The sequence below is a fragment of the Pygoscelis adeliae genome, unplaced genomic scaffold (genome assembly GCF_000699105.1).
Source record: "Pygoscelis adeliae isolate BGI_AS28 unplaced genomic scaffold, ASM69910v1 Scaffold56, whole genome shotgun sequence".
In the NCBI taxonomy this organism is placed as follows: domain Eukaryota; kingdom Metazoa; phylum Chordata; class Aves; order Sphenisciformes; family Spheniscidae; genus Pygoscelis; species Pygoscelis adeliae.
In genome coordinates, this window is record NW_008824944.1 from 392,679 (window position 1) to 413,556 (window position 20,878).

The 20,878-nt window shown below is 38.1% G+C and overlaps 1 protein-coding gene across 1 annotated transcript in view; it reads left to right on the forward strand.

Annotated features, from left to right (window-relative positions):
- ABCC4 (ATP-binding cassette, sub-family C (CFTR/MRP), member 4) overlaps positions 1 to 20,878 on the forward strand; it is a 142,558-nt gene that overhangs the window by 12,295 nt on the left and 109,385 nt on the right. The window contains 7 exon segments of the mRNA XM_009325566.1: positions 1,577 to 1,702; positions 4,519 to 4,768; positions 8,710 to 8,814; positions 13,116 to 13,205; positions 14,078 to 14,269; positions 15,900 to 15,994; positions 16,102 to 16,188. Coding sequence (XP_009323841.1) covers positions 1,577 to 1,702; positions 4,519 to 4,768; positions 8,710 to 8,814; positions 13,116 to 13,205; positions 14,078 to 14,269; positions 15,900 to 15,994; positions 16,102 to 16,188 — 945 coding nt within the window.

Genomic DNA, 20,878 nt, shown 5'->3' on the forward strand with positions numbered 1-20,878 from the left:
AATTGGTTTAAGAACTATAGCCTTTTTGATTCACACCATTTAAAAAAGAAACCTCCGTTAACTTTATTTTGTATCATCTTCAACTTTCTGTTATCTGGAGTCCAAGCCTGGAAGTTAGGTCTGAAAGGTGACTGTTTCAAAAGATTGCGGGTGAGAATTGTTGTTTGCTGCTGCAGAGACATGAACAACACATGCTAAATTTTGCCTTTTGCAGTGGTGGCGTTGTGTACAGGGAAGAAAGGATGAGCTCTCACAGTCTTTGAGGATTTGTTTTTCTTTTACTGTTTCTTTTTGGAAAAGGAAAAGAGGACTTAGCAAAGATAATCTCATTCCATGTCAGTACAGTTGGTTTAGGCTAAGCTATATTCCTCAGTCTTAATAAGAAACCTTGATTGTATTAGGACCAAGGTCCTCCACTTCTTTTGTCAGTTTTCTTGTACAAATATTTCTTAATACCCTGCTTCAGCCATCCCAACATTTATGGAACGCTGGTGCTGAGCAGTTTTTTTAAAATGATAAGCAGACACCTGAAATTCTTTCTACTTAAGTGCTTTAAACATGGCTATTTCTTCCAGAGCATCAGAGAAATCTTACAGGGGGCAGGTTAAGCTGACAAAACCCAGCCACCCCTTCTAAAGAGCTTTTTTTTTTTCCTTTTTTTCTTTTTTCTTTTTTTTTTAAAATATGATCTCTGAATCTTAACTTTCATTGGTATATACAAAAATAAGTAATTTAGCAGGAAAAGATATGTTTTATCAAAATAAGGCCTACCATAGCTCACTATGTGCAAAGTATGTTTGTCTACCTGAATGAATTCAGAATTGTAATAGGCTTTATTAGCATGGGTTATGCATTCGTTACATGGCTTCTAACTTTCAATGCTTTTTTCCTAATTAAAACTGTGAGTTTATTATTTAATTATATATATTTTCTAGTTTGTTCATTAGTGCAAACATAATGTGGGACTAAAATAGATATATTTACTTTAGTGTTAATTACAATTAATACTTAAATAATATTTATTTATTGAACAAAACCATATCTAGATTAGCTCTCCTAAATTATAGCTCATGTTACTAAGTAATCTTTGCTTCAACTAGAGTTAATCTTAAAAAGACACAAACGGAGACCAGTTTCTTTAACAACATCAAAAGAGCCTTATGAGAAGGGTTGTTATTTTGGCTTTTTAAAACCATTTTAGAAGTAATTTTCTGATTTTTGTTTAGTTCTAAATTTAATATTTGTAAATTTTTTTTATTTGTGGTTTTTTTTGTACACAAATATGTTTTTTAAGGAATACCATGTGTTTGAGCAAGCTGACATATAATTCTGAACATTGAATCAACTCTCAGTTCCTTGAGAATAGGGAATACCAGGCATACAGACATACCAAGTCTGTCTGCTGTGTGTCAGCTTTAAGATACTGTTTTAGGAAGACCCTTTAATGCAATTACAATTATATGAATCCTCTTTACAAGTGAAAGCAAAAACTTCATTAATATGAGTATGTTATGTGATCGTAAATAGTCTCTCTTCTTTTGAGAATCTGAGAATTTTTACTTTGTGCTATTTCCAGAAGCAAGACAGCAGCCTTAACAGATGTCAGGATTAGGACCATGAACGAAGTCATAAGTGGTATGAAGATAATAAAGATGTATGCTTGGGAAAAATCATTTGCGGAACTTGTGAACGGTTTAAGAAGGTAATCCTGGAAAGATGCAACTTAGTGTATGATCTATATCTGTTTTCCATTTTACATGCCAATAAGTGCATTATTTTGTGCTTTAAAGTGCAGTTTACTTGAACTTTTTTTGCCTTTTTTTTTAATCAACTTTCTATAGCAAGAGTGAAGGAATGGAAATATATCCTAAGGGGACAGAAAAAGAAAAAAACCCTTTGATATTTATAAATTCTGGGGTTTTTTATGCTTCCTTTTACAGTTGTGTTTAAAAACAGCAATGAATAAACTGTAGTGGTTGTAATTAAACAATTTAATCCTCACAGTTCTCTAAACTAATAGCAAGGAACCAATAAGCAGACATTTCCCTTCTGAGGAATATATGGAATCTGACCTTCTGTCCTAAATGATAGCATCCTCAGGTACTACGCTGCTTCCCTTTCTGCATTTTGAAGAATTGCTCAAGCCATCTGGGAAGGGTGGAGGGGAGAAAGAGAGCAGCTCAGAAATTCCCTAGTTGCTCAACTGGTGAGGCTAGCTGAGTTTGGTATCCTAAGACATTTCATTTCAGAGGTCCATCAGCATCTGATTAAAACTTATTAATAAATTCAGTTTTCAATCAATATTTGCGCTTTTACTTGACAGTATAAGAGCATTCAGTGCTAAAGGATAACTGTAGTGGTTCAGGTGCATATTTCTCATAATTTAATTTTCATGTTATGTCCCTCTCCAGCATAGGAGTAGAAGGTTTTTATCCTGCTGTAGATTCTCTGATTTTTTAATTTTTTAAAAATTTGTTTTATTTGGAATTCCTTTTTTTAAAGGAATTTCTTTCCTTTACGTTCATGTGCAGGCTTGCAAACTTGATAATGTTCCCTGAGACATTTCTTTCCACGCACATAATACTTTCCTCCTTCAGATTAGGATCCTGTGCTGATTGAATGTTCTTGATTGATTGAAAGCTTTGCTCTCTTGCATGGAGCCAGAGAGAGGATATTTCTTTATTGAAAGCTTCCTCAATGGGCATATTCACATCACTAAACTTTAGATTTCCAAGTTCAACACCTCATTAGGATTAGAGGCTTCCTTCTTAATGATGGAGGGAAATAAGCTCTTCCAAAACACATATTGAGCCTCCTTTCTTTTCATTAACTGTGCTGTGGAAAACTGTAGTTAAAAGTCTTAAATTCAGCCGGGTGATTTATTGCCCAGTATTTCCACAGTGGCCCTTGACAGTTGCGAAGACGACATCTGAACTCCTCTGCTGCTCTTTTTTCCTCGTGGTTGTCCGTATTCGTTTCCTTTTATATAACTCTGTGCCTTAAGACAGTGTAGTATATTATATACAGCCTGCGGGTAGGCTGTATTTTATCTGGTATTTATGGAGAGTAGCACAAAGAACTTGCTGATTATCCACAGATAGTGAGAGGATTATTAAAGATTATTAGAGGGTGGGAAAAGAGTTTCATCCAGGACTGTAGAAGTAATTGAATTAGATGCAATTCAAATAGTTTACATACAAATGTTCTTTCACTGTACTCTGGAGGAGATCAGAGATTGTGAGCCCTTAAGCTGAAAAAATAAGTCTTTGAAACTCTTGAAAGTCTGTCAATTCAGCCAATTTGGCAAGTATAGTGGGAAAGTTGCTTAACTAGTTTTCCAGTAGTGCATCGTGCATCCCTCTCTCAGTTCAGTGAGGACTTAATTTACTTCAAATTGTATGATCATAACTTGAGTTTCTAATCTTAGTATATAGTTCCAAGTGGAATGTAATCAAAATGATCTAGATTTTCCCTGAGAATTCCCAGAATATTTGGGAAAAGAAATTAGGAATTGTTTCAGGATTTTATATTCTATATTGTTTCAAGCAGATAAAATTAGAATATATGGGGAAGGAGTAAGTTGTTATGGCTCTCTTGATAAAGAAAAACTATTATTTTAATGAGAGGTTAAGCCTGATGGTATCCACATTGTAGATAGTGCAGTAACATTTTGAGGATTGCACTTGATGAGTCATTTTGAAGTGGAAGCTGAAATTTAGCTGAAGTGGAAATTGAGAACATATGCATCAGCAGCTTTTCAGTTGCTGGAGGGAGACTTATGTGTCTGTGCAGTACTTCAATCACTATTTAGCTCGCGTAATGGCTAGCAGAACAATTGGCCTCACAGATCAGTATTTTCTGAATGATGAACCAGAATTCCTAGGGCAAAAGAAGAGCAGGGTCCAAATCGGGAAGGATTTAAACTGAGATCAAAGGGAATACTGCAAATCCTGTGATCCATCTTGAGGAGCAGCAGCTGAATAATGGCAGATACTCGGGCCATGGGTGAACTCTTGATCTTTTGGAAGTTGCCCTGTCTTTTCAGCTGCAGAGTATGTGTTGAACTTATCAGGAGTTTTGTGTCTGAACTCTACTAGATCTTGATATTGGAAGGATAAGGAGTTTGTGGGTGCTTGGCCTTTATACAGAGGCTTTTTCCTCTTTGCTCTTGTATGCAATCCAGAAATATTTGAAGCAGATTAGAATCTGAATTAAAATACTAGTTTGACCAAAGCAGAAGAGTTGTTTTTTGTTTTCTGTCTCTGAAAAATATTTTCTGTAGCTACTGATATATTAAATATAATAATTTTCCCTACTCAATTTCTAAGCCTTTTAAATTCTCTTTTGTTATTTACCATATAACATACTTTCTTTACAGTTCTTTACATATGAGTTGGGGTGGTGCAAGGGGAGGAGAAAGGATATAAAAGTAAAATCCTGAGAGTGGGTTTCCCTCATCCTGTTGTTCAGGGCAACTGTAATGAGAGATTGATGTGATTGTTTGTTTTGCATTTTTAGGAAGGAGATTGCCATGGTTATGAAAAGCTCCTACCTTCGAGGACTGAACTTAGCCTCTTTCTTTGTGGCAAGCAAAATAACAGTGTTCATGACATTCATGGCATATGTACTACTTGGCAATGTTATCTCTGCAAGTCGGGTGTTTGTTGCAGTGTCCCTGTATGGTGCAGTAAGACTGACAGTGACTCTGTTCTTCCCTGCGGCTGTTGAGAGAGTATCCGAAGCAGTGGTCAGCATACGACGAATCAAGGTATGGTTATTGATTTGCATGGTATGTGGATTTCTTCTCTTACTCTAACATTGCTTTAATATCACTGACAAAAACAGCCTTGTTGTAGTTTTGCAGTTTGGGATTTTTAATGAAATAACCTATTTTGAAAACTGAACATGTTGCTGTGAATGCATGTGCAAAAACAGGACATGCACTGTAGGGCAGGCTGAAATGTCGTAGAAAAGTGTACATGCGAAGTGGTGTTGTAGACATTTTTGAATTAAGAGGAACACGTGTACAGATATGCAGGTATGTTGGGATGGGGAGTTGGAGGACTCCAGTTGCAGGCAGATGGGAGCTGTAGGATTCATATTCCATGTGCACTGGACTACCCTGTCAGCTGTGGAGGACAGGTGTGAGCTCTAGCTGGTGTCTTGTGGCTGCTTTCAATACTGGAGTGAAGACTCAAATTCAGTAAGGATGAACATCAGTAATGCTGCTAGTTTTGGCAGATGGACTTTATTTTGTTTGGTTTGCTGTGTTTAATGTGTGTTGTGAATTAAAATAGTCATGTTTGCTCTATGTATGAATACTTCAGCATAAACTGCAAGATTGAAAGACTTAAATGCAAAATGCATTTTGAATTTAAAACTTAAAAAATCCCAAATTGTCTGGTTATCAAAATACAGAATTAAAGCATGCCAGCCATTTTAGAACTTAATTTTGCAAAAAACTCAGGTTAATCTAGTCTAGAATAGGGAAAGCAAACACTTTAGATGTAATCATATGGCTTTGCATATTGTCACTATCCCATTTGTTGATGAAAGTGGCTAAAAATCTCCTATTTTATTTTCTTCTCCATGTGCCTGACTATAATAAATCAGTTTTTTTGTCAGTAAATTTTCTAACTGTACTAAGCCCGCACAAAAAACTATGTATTAAACAGGTAATCTTTGCACTTAAGCATTTTGTGAAGTTGATACAAATGGAGTTAGAAAGATTAATGTGTGAAAATCATGACCACAGCAATATTGTAGGCATTAACATTTATTATTACTGCTTGAACTAAACTGTGGGAGGGGAGAGAAGTGCTTGGGATACTGGATGTTGCACACTGTCTTTTCTGTACTCTTATATACCCTGAGTCCAGCTGCAGGGCAGTGCTCTTTCAAGGATCTTTCAAGCTGTGCAGGTTGAGAGACATGGATGGCTATAAAAGATGCTTTAGGAACAGGAGAATGGCACTTGAACAGAGGCAGTGATGATCTGTTGCCTTTTTTTTTTCCTCTCTTGTCTCTGTTTCCAGCATATCCTAGTGGTCACATGATTTTGCTTCTGACAGCTGGCTCAAACTCCTTAGCACTTAAGGAATCATAAGGATGGTTTTTGGAAACCATCTCCAGAATCAGGGTTCATCAGGCAAAGAATTGTCCTAATGAATCTGCAGCATCCTTGATGCCATCACCAACTTTTTAGCTCCCATTTCCCGAACTGTTTCAGAGTTGGACATTTTGCTACTGAATGACACAATGCTGCCTGACCAAAGATGTGTTCTTGAAATGTAAATAAGCAGAAAGGAATTAGGAGAAGAAAGTAGGAAATACAGAAAAAAAAAGATTAAGGCAATGGCTAGGTATATTTGGGCAAAAGTGAAAATGCTTTTTTGTTTTAAGAAGGTGCTTTCTCTTAGGTTTTGTAGAACAAGTGAGGTTTCTGCACTGATCTTAAAGTAGCTCAGATGGAGAGAAGGAAGCAGGAGATACTGTGCTTCAGGTGACAATAAAGAACGGTAGTCAGATGGGAGGTAGTAGCCTTTCCTCCATATTCATTTATACATACATGAGAACTGTATGGCAAAAAGAATAGTGGTCTCCTCATTGTGTTTTTCACCTAAGCTCTCTTCCTCTCACACTAGCTACAAATCTGAGAGCTGGTCAGCATCTCTTCTTGAAGCTCATTCACTCTTCTGTGATGGAGCAATATGCTCAAGGTCCCCTCGTGAAACAAAGTGAGAGTGGTTGTTTTTCAGAGGATTATTTTGGCAGACACGCAGAAAAGAGGATAAGTTTCAGCTGGGTACAAAAGATACAGATTTCTCTTTCAAGGACACAGTCATATCTCAAGCTAATGTTTGCTTCTCAGCATCCTGTGGATGGTAGCAACTTTATTTTTCTCTGTATGGAAGATGATTAATTACAAAAAGAATGGAAGAATATTTTAAGAGAACTTAAAGAGTCTCTGAGGCTTAAGTTATTTATTGCATTTGAAAGTTTTATTTCTAGTGTTGATTTTTTTTTTCCCCACTGTTTAAAATTCATGGTTAACCATATAACTTTTTTCTTTATTTCTACTAGTTTTATTTGAAATCTTCCATATGTGATACTGTAACATTTTTGAGTTAAATGGCTAGCTAGGATTTATACCTGGGATGAATGCTACTGCTAGAAGAGAAATTCCTGGTCCTGGTAAATGCAGAAACGACGAGACCGATTTCCTTGCTTATAACTGCCGTGATATTTCAGCCGTCATCTAAACCCAAATCACACTTCTGAGATCTTTTCTCAAGCCACACACCCCAGTATTGATTTAGGCTGTGTCTGGAGTTTCTTTCCCTGCCTACCGCTCTCTTATACTGAGTTCTCTTTTACACATGTACCCGTTTGGGCCTGCCTATCTAAAACAGCGCTCAGCGATACTCACCCGGCCAGAGAGCTCAGGCAGGTGCGGCTTTGCACTTTTGCCTTTTCGTGGAGATACATGTATATATGCATTGAGTTTGCAGACTGCTGCATTAAAATGCTTGACTTCTCACCACTCTCTGAAACAATACCCACCAGCTGGAGTTTGAGCAGTACCTCTGTGCCTGTTAACACCTAGTAGTACTCTTCCCGCCTTCCCATGGCTCCTGGTATCCTCCTTCTGCTTCCTCTTAGTTACTGACTTCTGTAAGTCTTCAGCAGCTATCTCACATCTGCAAACTGTTAGCGCGGTACTTGTTAATTAGTCTTGCCTTCCAAGATCAAGACCTTCCTTCTTTTCTCAAAATATTGTCTGCTAGAACCTATTTAAGGTCTTTACGCTCTGTGATTCAAAGCATGATAGAATTTTTCTCGTTTTGTCTTAAAACTGTGGTAACCGTTATCCTTGAAAGTTTTCTCTGGAATTTGCCCCTTTCCTTTCTAAATATGCTTGAGCTATTTGTAATCTAGCATCAGGCAAGGTGTGCTAGAAGTGTGGCTGTGGTACAAAAGTGCACGTTTATGCAACTTGAAGGAAAGGTTCCCTGACTGGGATATAACGCAGAAGTACAGTAGTGAAAGTGCAATGAACCAGTTATGCAGGTGTAAGCAATTTTTTTTGTTAATGCCCTGGACTTTAGAAGGAGAGGTTCAGATAAAGTTCTGTAGCCTTTTTGTCACTTGAAGAATGCTTAATTCTTCAGTGTGTCCCAGAATGCTGGGACACTTCTTACCGTGTCCTCATCGTTATTCTGAGTGAAGCAACATAAGCCTTTTCCATCAAATCAGTGGAATAAGGTGTTGCAGTGAGGGTTTCACCTCTTCTGCATGGGAAGAGGGAGTCAAACAATTGTAAGATCTGTCAGTGTTTCAAGGAGAAGACAGGGTGGGTTCTTAAGGTCTATTTGCTTCAGGAATTCTGTTTTACTGAGCAGGTGGTTGTTAGCACAACAGTACTACAGGACTCTATGAAATCTGCACTTTTGGGTTTTTTTTTGGGGGGGGGGGCAGTTAGCTAGTTAGAGGTACACTGTTGAAAGAGTTGCACATTGCTTTGGAAATGTAATTCCTTGATCAGTTTGTGGTTGGTGTCGTGTCCGTCCCCGTCCCGTCCCCCCCCCCCCCCCCCCCCCCCCCCCCCCCCCCAATTAATGCTCTGTATGCTGCTTCCAAAAACATGTGCTTGGGTTCCTTTCCCATTCTCAGTCTCACATTAGGCAATATCCTGTGCTTTTATTGCAGAACTTTCTGATACTTGATGAGATCTCACACTTCAAGCCACAACTGCATGGTAATAATGAGAATGTCATTCTTCATGTTCAGGATTTGACTTGCTATTGGGATAAGGTAAATTTACTTCTACTAAATGTAAAGTATATTTGTGCTGCAGGCATTTTAAGTCTAAAAAGCAGTATGTCTATGTATAGTGTGCTGATGTTTTGTATTCCATCTATTGTGTATGAGAATCCTTTTAGTATGTTAAACTAACTCTGTAGAATAGCACTGAAAACACTATCAAGTGCATCTTAAAAGTAGCTATACCTGAGTATTATACTAAATGAAAACCTGTGCGTTTCTTTGTGAAAATATCTCTCGTTATTAAACAGCACTGTATTGTAGCTGGGATACTTAAATTGGAATTAAGGACAGGCAGCACAGTAAGGTGGGCCTTAGCACGTGCATTTTTTCTGTGAACTGAATGCTGATTAGTCCATTAGTCTAGAACCAGTGCGATATTATACTTCTCATAACAGATTTGAAAGCTTTCGAGACTAGTCTGCACGTGTTTGTTACTCTGTGTATTTTAATTGAGACTGTTCAGCTACAAATTGTTCTCCGCTTAAAATGCACCAAAACCACCAAAATGACTAGAAAAAGGGACAATACACAGGCGATAAATCTATTATGTATCCTTTTCTGTAAGGAAGGCAAAGATTGACTGTTGTTTCTGTTTTAAAACTGCAATTGCTATGGTAAGCAGCAATTTGTGATGAATTGTTGGAGCTATTACAAGCTGCCAGTATCCTTGCACAAGGGAAGCTTCAGTCTCCATAAGAAACGCTGGAAGCTCTAAAAATGAATTTTGCATATAAATGTAATGCAAATAAGACATGCCACATATTTCCCTTTTTATACTCTCTTCCCCTATGTGTGCTGTGTCCCAAGGAAGATAAAGTGTGAAAACATGTGTGAGGATCTATCTACTACTACTATTTAGCTACAAAAGAAAATTGCTATATTGTTGTGCTTTACTTTCTCAGAGTTGTCTCTGTGACATAAATCTTTCTGAGACATTGAACAGATTTTTAAAAATCAATTGATATGAAAAACTTAACAGTGAACACATTCTAATGCAAAACGGAATGTATTTCTTAGTCTTTGTTTTCTTCCCAAACCAACACTGGTACCACTGTTAACAGTTTATAGGAAATGGTTGCATAATATGCCCATAAAACACCTTTCTTTTTTTTTTTTTCTTTCATGAGTTGTTTATATTGCATAAAGCAGAGCAGCATGACTGGAATTACTGGTTTCCTTTTGATTTAAAAAAAAAAAAAACAACCAACCAACCAAACCAACAAACCCCACCCACAAAACTGTTAATGTAATTTTAATTTTTATATTTAATTGCAGTGTGCATGGGAGAAGAATAGTTCTCCCAGAACTATTAAGAGTTGCTCAGAAAGTTTCTCTTATATACTCTTACAATGATGCAAAATAATTTTATAGAGTTGCTCACTGAAAAGATGATGAGTTCTGAGAGAGAGGAGTTATAAAAGGAATAATAAAAATATGCTATTCTTTGTCAGGTAATTGACTTAGCTTGCTACCCTGACTAGGTTTCTCAAGGCTCTTTGGATCTCTGTACAGACACTGTACAGCTGGATGATAATTTTTTTATTTTTAAAGGTTGTGAGCCAAAAGAGATACTAAAAAAACCCCAACAACCCACAAATCCAAAATAACTGGAAGTAAAAAAGGGATTATTAGCTAGACTTTTAGGAAAACAACCTAACATGGTGTATTACAGTTTATCAAAAGATAAACAAAACCAATTAATTCATGGTCACACTCTTGTTTTACTAAGGCAAGTATTATCTTGAGTCCCACAGGCTAGTCTGATACCAGCATGGAACTAGGGATTCTTCAGTATGGTTTTTTACTGATGTGCCTTGAGTTTACAGACCAGTCTGTCTGCACGACTGAGCAACTTTAGATTTAAAATTCAAGCGTTTGAACAGAGGCCAAGTTTATCCCTTGTAATTTTAGTCACTTAAATGAGGAGCCTAAGTAGTATAGTACTTCTGAGCAATATATGATCTCTGTATCCCTTAGATGGGATGAATTGCTTCTTTCTGTTGACTGTAGGACATGTAAGGTCTGCCCAGGCTCACCTAAGGAGTTGCTGCCCCTGAAGAGATCATTCTTCTGTCCTTCTGTCCTTGCGCTCTGTGTCTCTGTTCCCTCCCTTGTGCTGGTGTTAGTGCTTGTATGTACAGCCCTGTGGTGAACCAGTTCAGAGGGATAAAGCAATAGAAAATGAATCACTTACAATGTGATTTGTTTTCTGATAGCTGAGTCCCATGAACAACCCGTCTGCAAGGTTAGGCAAGTACAAGTGGCAGAAGAAGGAAAGTGAAAGACATGGATAGCTGACAGGACATGGGGGAGCTGGGATATTTGTGGTAATGAGCTGTCAGATGAACTTAGCTGTAATACTAGTCTGTGCTCTAATTTAAGTGCCTCAGTTTAGTGCCTAAAAATAGGTGTGATGAATTCAGGACAAATTGTCTTTAATTACAAGGAATGCTATTTTGCAAAAATACTGTGCCTCTTAGGTGTTTGTGGCCATGCTGTTTGCTTGCATTACTACTTTCATATAGGGTCTGTGATATCTTACATATGATTTTTTTAAAAACCTGAGTGTGGGAGGAAATATCTTTGCACTTTTGTGAATACAGAAGCACAACCTCCAGAGGTCTGAAGAAGGGCCTGTGTGTCTGAAAGCTTATTTGCTTTTTCCATATATACCAATTGATTTAATAAGAGATACTTTCTCTTCCTACAAACTTCGCATTAAAAGAAAAAAGCCTTGGCTACCATAAGTTGGTAGACTTCCTCTGACCTTAGCACCAGCTGAGCATCTGAACTGTGTACTCTGGACCGAGAAATCAAATTCATGGTAAAATGCTGATTGGAGGGGGGGGGTGGAGAAAAGGAAAAAAGCCCCGTTGATGCCACCTTGTGGAAATGAATAGTAGCAACAAAAGTAGTTTTGCAGAGTTGCACAACGTGCACAAGTTTGGGTTCTCACAGTGTGACTCTGATTTCGTCTGAATCCTGTGGTGCTTCTGCAAGGTGGGAGCTGTGATGGGGGACGTGCAGCTTTGAGCTCTGGGTACGGTGCTGCCTAACCGAGTATTTCTTCTGGCATGAGTGGACACGTGCATGCTAGCCCAGCTTTCCCAGCTGTCATAGGTGTGGATGGATACTGTACCTGTGTGTGTCTCCCAAATAATTTGAAACGAGTTGCAAGCTTCCTCTTTTCGCAGTCCCAGAACTTGGTCATGCGGCATCATTCATGCGGGGTTAGGTGGTGGCCTTTTCAGCCTCTTGAGCTTCAAAGGGTGGCTGGAGATTTTAAGCAGTCTGCAAGCTGTTAAGAGGTACACTAGATATTCTTCATCTTGCTCTTCTTTTTTGAAGCTTAAGGCTGGGTTTTCGTTTGGTCTTTAATAGAAATACTTTTTTTTTCTTTCTACGCATATATTTTCCTGTTTGCATTTTAGTGTCAGTCATGCTTAGTGTGGTCTAAGATGCATGTAAAGGCAGATCCTGTTACAAGGGTGTTTTGCTTTAATGAGAGGGAGTTGCACCAGGCCCTTACGAATTGCAGTTTAGCATAGCTATTAAAGACATGAGCATCCTTTCTTTTCACAAGAAATACAACCTTGATAGGAGAGGTGCAAAATATGTTGGGAAATAAGCTCTTATCAGTAGCGTAACATAAAGGATAGGCATACTAAGAAGGAATATTAAACAAATAATCCTAGGGTAGTGTATTTTTGCACAAATAGCCCACTATGTTGTCTGTGAAAAGTCTCTGAGAATCCACGATAGACAAGATGAAGTTGGGTAAAATCAAACAGCATTTTTCTCTTTTCACTTTGGATAGAGCCTTGACTAGAGCAAACACAGACCTGGCTTTCCTGGGGCTCCAAGAGAGCTTCAACCCTCCCTTTTTCCAGCATTTGGCTACTCGGAGTTGCCGGGCGTGCCGTGCTGGGGCCATGAATGCCACTGCGATGGCCAGCAGAGAGCTCCTGTTTCCGAGGCTGCCACCCCAGCCTTGTGCTGAGCTGCAGCGAGGGTGCATGGGCTTTGAGGAAGCACTGCTTCTGCTGCTTTTGGGTTCCTTATTCCCTGAACACTGTTTTATCTGTGTTACTTGTTTGTGGTGAAGGATCAGGGTCTTTCAAAAGTGTTTGTGAATTACTGAAGAGGCACACTGTATGCCTGAAAATACGGTGAGCTTATGGGTTGCTAATTTATAGTGATTTATGTGCATTGTTTTCTGTTTCTAAAGAGTTGTTTTGATGGTGTGTATTTCACTACTGAGGAAGCCTAACTTTTTCTCAAATCCATAGAGTTTAGAAAGCCCAGCACTTCAGCAACTTTCATTTACTGTCAGACGAGGAGAATTATTGGCTGTGATTGGTCCTGTAGGAGCTGGAAAAGTAAGTCTTAATGTTTACTCCATTCTGTGGGGTTTTATGAGTCTGTTAAATGTGACTAGAAACTTGAAAATGTAGAGTTCCTTTCTGTGTATGATAACACACTGCACATCAAGATACTGACATTCAGGACAGGCAGATGTCGTTATGGGGTTGGGGAGGAGATGGTTTGGAGTTAAATAGTACTTTGTACATTGCTTCTAGAGTGCATGTAAAGGGTAGTAGTGCTCTTCTACTGTTAGCAGTAGTGTTGTGGTTTAACCTCAGTCGGCAACTGAGTACCACACAGCCCTGGTGGGATGGAGGAGAGAATTGGAAGAGTAGAAGTGAGGAAAAACTCGTAGGTTGAGATAAAAACAGTTTAATAATTGAAATAAAAAAAAAATAATAATAATACACAAAGCAAGTGATGCACAGCGCAATTGCTCACTACCCGCCGACCGATGCCCAGCCAGTCCCCGAGCAGCGGCCCCCCCCCCGGCCAGCTTTTCCCAGTTTATGTACTGAGCATGACATCACATGGTATGGAATGTCCCTTTGGCCAGTTTGGCTGTGCCCCCTCCCAGCTTCTTGTGCACCTGCAGCCTTCTCAGTCGGTAGAGCATGGGAAAGTGAAAAGTCCTTGACTTGTGTAAGCATTACCTAGCAACAACTAAAACATCGGTGTGTTATCAACATTGTTCTGGTCCTAAATCCAAAACACAGCACGGTACCAGCTACTAGGAAGGAAATTAACTCTATCCCTGCCGAAACCAGGACAAGTAGTTTGAGTGACAGGGTGAAATAGGCCATCGTGCCAGTAAACACTGCTCAATCTCTGTAATGTCTTCAATGCAATCAAACTTTTCAAGTTTTATTTTTTTAATCCTTTCCAGTCTTCGCTCTTAAGTGCTGTGCTTGGTGAGCTGCCTAAAGACAAAGGTTTGATAAACGTTACTGGAAGAATTGCCTATGTTTCTCAGCAGCCTTGGGTGTTTTCTGGTACAGTAAGAAGTAATATACTGTTTGACAAGGAATATGAGAAAGAAAAATATGAAAAAGTTTTAAAAGTCTGTGCTCTTAAAAAGGTATGGTTTTCTCTTTGTGTATTTTATTTTCATGATCTTTATTTTTATCTCAGTGTTCATTCAGACTATATAGAATTGATTATTATTAGTAGCATGTGAAATAAATCCTACCGCTTAACAGAAATATGTGTAATTATTTTTGACATCCGTGTGTAAGCACGTTCTTGTAATTCCTAAAACTTTCACTAGAGGGAGGTGTAGCTTACGTGAAGCACAGACAAATTTGGAAAAACCTATTCCCAATTATTTAATTTCATAATCACGTTTAGCCCTTTTCACTGGTATTATGGTAGGGGTGTGTGTAAATCTTTTCATTGGTATTATGGTAGGTGTGTGTGTAAATGATCAAAGAAATGATCAAGCTTAGCACTATTTGTGACTTCAATTTTGTAAATATCCTATATGCTTTTTTTTAAAATGAATGTCATGTATATCATGTATTATGCATTGCTAACGGCTATCAAAAGAACCTTAGTGCTATATATTGGAGAACTTGCTGAGCCCAAGTAGTTTTATGAAAAAATATTTTTGAAAGGTCTGTGCGCAACTGAGTTTGTGACATGAGATATAGAAGAGGATTAAGCCAGATTTGTCAAGAAACAGACATTTTGCTTGGCAGCTAAAAAGGTTTTATGCAGCATGTTACGATATTCCTGTCAGCAGTGACACAGGTGAAAAGCAGATGGTTACTGTGATGAAAATTTTTTCGCAAGGTTTTTACACATAGTAGATAGAGTTTCAATATCTCCTGCTGATATTCAGTCATATGCTGTTGTCTAAACTTAAGGTTTTAATGAGTTTGAAAGGCAGCAAACTGCATTTAAAAAAAAAACAACACTTCATATTTGATGGTAGATTTACTTTCATAGTTTTCTTTCAAATTTATGTATCTTATAAAAGCTGTGAATAAACTTTCAGAATATGTTTTATAGCTTAATCTAAAACTTCTGTATTTCCTGAATAGGAAATACAATAATATGACATGGAACACTGTATAATTTTCTCCTCTTACTTGTAGTCCCAAGCCCCGTAAATTAGCCAAATTTGTGTGATGAATGTTGTGGTTATTTCTCTTGGATACATTGCAGTAAGAATAAAAGTAATGCAGTTCTTAGGGACATTGGCAAATAGAAGATAATTTACTGATAATAGTTAGTTCAGTTTTATTTATTGTGACAGCTCATTTTGTTCTAGTAAAAAATAATTATTTTACTGTTATACTTCACAATTTTTAGTTTGATTTTCTCAATCACCAGCAAATATTCCTTGTAACACTAAGAACAGTGGTGCACTTTCCTCTGGCAAAGCTGTAGAAAAAGTGAACTTTAAGATCTCACCTATTTTTCCTGCTTTCTTAATTATCTTTTGCTGAAGATACAAAGTCATAAAGTAACTGTGGATATTTCATTTAGTATGAATCCTTGTATTTTAATGTGAGACAATAAGTTATAGAATCATAGAATAGTTTGGGTTGGAAGGGACCTTTAAAGGTCATCTAGTCCAATGCCTCTGCCGTGGGCAAGTTAATACTTTTCAAATAAGAAATTGTTATGTGGAAGCGCCTTTTCGGTCTTTGAAGTTAAAATGATTAAAAAAAAAAAACTTGCTATCTGTTCTTTCACGTTCACAGGACTTGGAATTATTAGCAAATGGTGACCTAACAGTAATAGGAGATCGTGGAGCTACACTGAGCGGGGGACAGAAGGCCCGTGTAAATCTGGCCAGGCTAGTGTTTTTTGCTGTTTCTAAAATTTCCAAATTGTCAAGACTTTAGTGACTAAAGTAAACAAATGTAAGACTTTGTGATACTGACTTTTCTTTAAACCTTCTAGAGCTGTGTATCAAGATGCAGACATCTATCTTTTGGATGATCCACTGAGTGCAGTAGATGCTGAAGTTGGAAGACATTTGTTTGAAAAGTATGTTACTGCTTTTATTTTCATTTAAAATACAATTGTTATCTTCTAATTCCTTATAGGAAAAACTTGAGAAGGCATTTTTGGGGAGAATGATCTCTTCACAAAACTTAATGCATTCATTTTCTGCATTTATTTTTCCTCTATGTATTTGGAAGACGTAGATTTTTTTCCTGTGTGTGTCTTTCATTTTGTTCTTTTTTTTTTTAAAAGACCTGTAAAAGTCTGTTTTGAAGATATTATAATTAGAATTATTCTTAAGGGAATATATGCCATTTTCTGGAGGAAAATGTCAGATTTCATACATGAATATTGGGTTTTAGGGATATTAGTACTGAGTGAGGAATAATATGGGGTGGGATTTTAAATCACTTCTTAGTTTGCTGCAGCTTTATTTGAGTAGTAATAAGCACTTAATTCAAGTGGCTAAAGAGGAGGACAGAACTCTCAGATTCTTGAGTGATTTTTCATTTTGGTTCTTGAACGGTTGAAATTTCTCTCAGGTTAGGTGAAACAGGGAACCGTGGCCTGCAGAGTAGACTGTGGAGAGCAGAAATAGAGGAAAAGAGAATGTATAAGCTTACCATGAAAGAGAGATATTGGACCTTTCTCCATTTCTGAAGAAATAGGAGAGTGTTCATTGAAGTCAGGTTCCCTTCTCAGTAAATTTCCTCTTCTCCGTCTCTCTCTTCTTTCAAACTGCCTCATCTACGGCACATAGTGAGTATGACAATAATCCAGTTATTCCCAGCCAGTGTTTCGTCCTTGCTTCTTCATAGCCTGCGGCTCTTGGTATCCAAAGGTATAATCTAGAATTTATTAGAAGTAGAAGGAAAAAATTCCATTGACTGGATTCAGTGGGCTTTGGTTGAAGCCTTAAATGAGAGCGTTTTCTTGAGCATACTTACATCCTTTGAATTCCATGCTCCAAATACATGAATTAATTTGGTTTTACTGTTGTTCCCTCCTCTCCACCTCTAGACAATTATAAAAACTTGTCTTGCAGAAATAGTTGTAGAATTTGCATTGACTAGCATTGCACGCGTGTTCTTTTTCCCCATGCAGGGAAGCTTTTAGTATCTAAATTTGAAAATTGTACATCCTACTGATGTACAAACAGGAAACTGTTTGCAGTTTCAAATCTGGAGATCCCTCTGAAACCCCATCAACATTTTGTTTTAATTTTATTGATTTCTTCAAATGGCTACTGTTTGTTTCCATCAGCCAGTATGGAGTAAGAGTTTTATGACGCATAGGCTTTATGTTCATTATTCTGTGCAGGATCATTTTCACCTGCCACGACTGATAGATGGAGTTCATTACTTCTGTAGTTCACATACTCTTATCAAATTCCTTTAATGCCTGTTGAAGCTATCTAGGCTTTAGTTGCTGCTTTTCTGTTTCTGCACAAGATCGCTCTACAACTCCAGCATCTGACTGTGTCAGTGCCTGAGTTCTGAAAGGGCACCCACCTGAACTGTTAACCTGTCTCTCCCTTAAGTCTTACAGTCTTTTCACAAAGAGGAAAACAGGGAAGTACAGTAGTGCCTTGCAAAGGAGGTCAGGTTGCCTCTTCAATTTATTCTATGTTTTATGTGAGCGTTGGGAACATCTACATCCTACTGCAAAACTGGAAGTCTGGATTTTTGTATGTGCAAAACCATAAAGGAGCTAGAAACCATTGCTCTGCGAGCACAGCATGTGTTTTGCTGATAAATGTGTGGAGATGAGGAGTAATAAGGAGATTATCTCGGAGAATTTGAAACTGAGAAAACTAGCTAGGGTTCTTCCTTTACTTTCATTTACTCTTTCTCCCCCACTCTAGATCAGTTTGAGTGAAACACATGAAAGTAGAATGAAAGCATTTTGTGAAGAAAATGGACTGGGTGGAGTAGTAGTAGCAGCAAGGAAAACTGAGCAATGCCTCCCTGTTGACGATCTTAAGGGAGGGCTGTTTGTAAAACAGAAGTCTTCTGAGGCCTTCATGGCAGCTATAAAAGGTGCTGGGACTAGTGGGGAGAGTGTTAGGTTCTGTAGCTCGCTTTGAAAAACAAGGCAGGGCATGTTCTTTAATGCTTCCTGAATAGTACTAGAAATGTGGAGAAGAGAGAGAGCACTTGGGCATTTCTTAGAACATGGTGCTGAGGAATGTCCGAGACACCACTTCATACAAGCTGCCCCCAGGAGTCCAAACCGCGAGGCATAAAACAATAGACAAGATGGAAGAAACAGGGGGTTATTTAATGAGAATCTGAAATGGGTATTGTTCAGTTCACTCACTCTTTTTTTTCTTGTATTTTTTTATTAATGTTTTAATTTTTTTAGAAGTGTCTAGTCTATGTGTTTACATCTAAAGATAGGTATGTTCCTAGTAATTCCCCGAAGCTACTGTCTGTGGATGGCTGGTTCATTACATTTGCTGCTTCTCCCTGTTCTGTTCAGCTACTGCAGTGAAGTTTAAAATATATAAATACTTTTCAAATGGGAAAGAATGCAAGTAGCACAGCTCCAGTGGGAAAACAGTCCACAATATTATTAATAAGGGATTACATCTCTTTAAGAATTTCTCCATAACACAGACAAGTTGTTCCGTGGATGATGGAGCAGATAAAGCCAGCTTTCCAATGAATTCCTCTCTCCTGGTCGATTCCTTGGGGCCTAGTAAGGTATAAACTGGAGATTCCCTATATTTATGTTATTTGTAGCGTCTTTTCCTGTGAGTTCTCTTGATAGTTAACAGCAGGCATGCTTCAGCCTTTTCCCAATGAGGGAGCACCAGTATAGTTCCATGCTTTTGTATATATTTGTGTGTGTATATGAAAATATGCATATATTTTTATATATGTATAAAAAAATAAAAATAGCTTTTCATTAACTTTTAAGGAATGTGGTATTTTGAGACCTCTAGTTTTGAAATGAGGGACAGCCATACAGATATGGTAGCACATTTCCTTGTGTGGTGAAGTTTGGAATAGCCTGTGATGTTCTAAGAAAATCATTCAGTCATGCTTGGATCCCAAGAAAATTCCTGCTCTCCCTGTGCATCTTTGTAAACATATTTCCATAGATTATATGGTTTCAGATGACCTTTGGATAGAAATTAAATTGTGTCCCATCAGTGATACTGACTCAAAAATGGTGTTTTTAAGAGTGAGATTTATATTCCATCAGTCTATTGAGAGAGGTGTTCTTCTCTAGGTATTGTTCTTCCCTTGTATCTTTTGCAGTGACAGGAGCTGTGTGCCAGTCTCAGTTGATGATCAGCCTGATTTCTTTCTGTTCCTCCACTGTGCTTGTAAGAGTAGGCAGAGTTGCAGGACAGTTTGGGCATCTTTTAAAATCACACCTAAAGTTGTGATGATACTTGGGAGTGGTATGCACAGGTGTATCATTCCTACTATCAAACAGAATTGTGCAAATATTTTTTTTTAGAAGGAAGCTGTTTTGAATGTATAGTCATTTGTCTTTTCTCTCTCAATTTTGCCTCTGGAACTAGATAAAAGCTGCAGAAGAAATCATGGCATTTATCACAGCACAGTAATGAACTTTAGCATCTATTCAGATGGAGCACCTTGGTACTAGGTGATGGCCTCCCATAGGAACTCAAGGGACATGTAACTGGGCAGTGGGTCATGGGATAACCATATGTTGAGGCTGACCAGAGAGTCACTTGGCAAGTTGACCAGGTGTCCTGAAAGATAAAGTCTCTCCATTGCCATCTGAGGTAACTGAGCATTCGTCTGTAAAAGGGGGAAGGGAGCAGGCATGATTTTGTCGCAAAGGTGTCCCTTGTAATTGCAGAAAAAGGTGAGAAAGAATTGAACTGACGGCAAAGGAGAGCAGGAAATTCCGTCATGCGAAGTGCATGGGTTAAGAGATCCTGAATTCCTCAGTGCATTCTTACCTAAGCCCCAGAAGCGCTTGAGGGGAGGAGCAAAATGAAGTAGGGAAAATGAGTAAAAAGATTTTTTTTTTTTTTTAATTAGATATACAGATCTGAATATTTACTTTGTGTGTTTAAAGTAATTTGATTTTTGGAACCCTTAGGAGTCCATGAATGCTTCCAGTCTCATATCTCTCAAAGTGGGGTATGCTTGTAGATCTCCTGTAATGTTGGAACTTAGAGGAAAAAGTGCTGTTATGGAGGTGTCAGTAATTAAAAGCAAGTGGAGCTCATCAGTCCTGTAAAACTAGCAGATAAGAGCTAGAAGGTCTCATTTCTGTAGAGGGATTACAGACGCAATCAGTGTGTCAGAGGAACCAAGCAAAAATAACCCTGGTGTGTACTTGTCAGTGCTGTGTTTAAAGGCATATACATATTACATGCTTTGTCCACTGATGACAAGTGTACAGGGGAGTTGGAGCGTAAACTTAAGCATTTCACTCTGCTCCCTTTCAGGTAGGATCTCTCTAAATCAAAGATACCTCTAAGGCTTCCCACTTTGTGTTTCACACCAGGTCTCTGCTCATTAAGCCTCTGATACCACTGCGGTGTTTACAGCCCTAATAAGAAGTACTGGGCAAACTTGAATGCTGTGTACCTCTTTTTTGTATTACAGGTGTTGCTCTTAAAAACATATTAGTTATACCTTTACATTTAGATGATACAATTGAAATTCCTTGAGCTTCGTTGTGTTTATTGTAGGGAATATGTTTAAAAGGTATGAATATGTTGTAGTAATGTTGCTTGGGG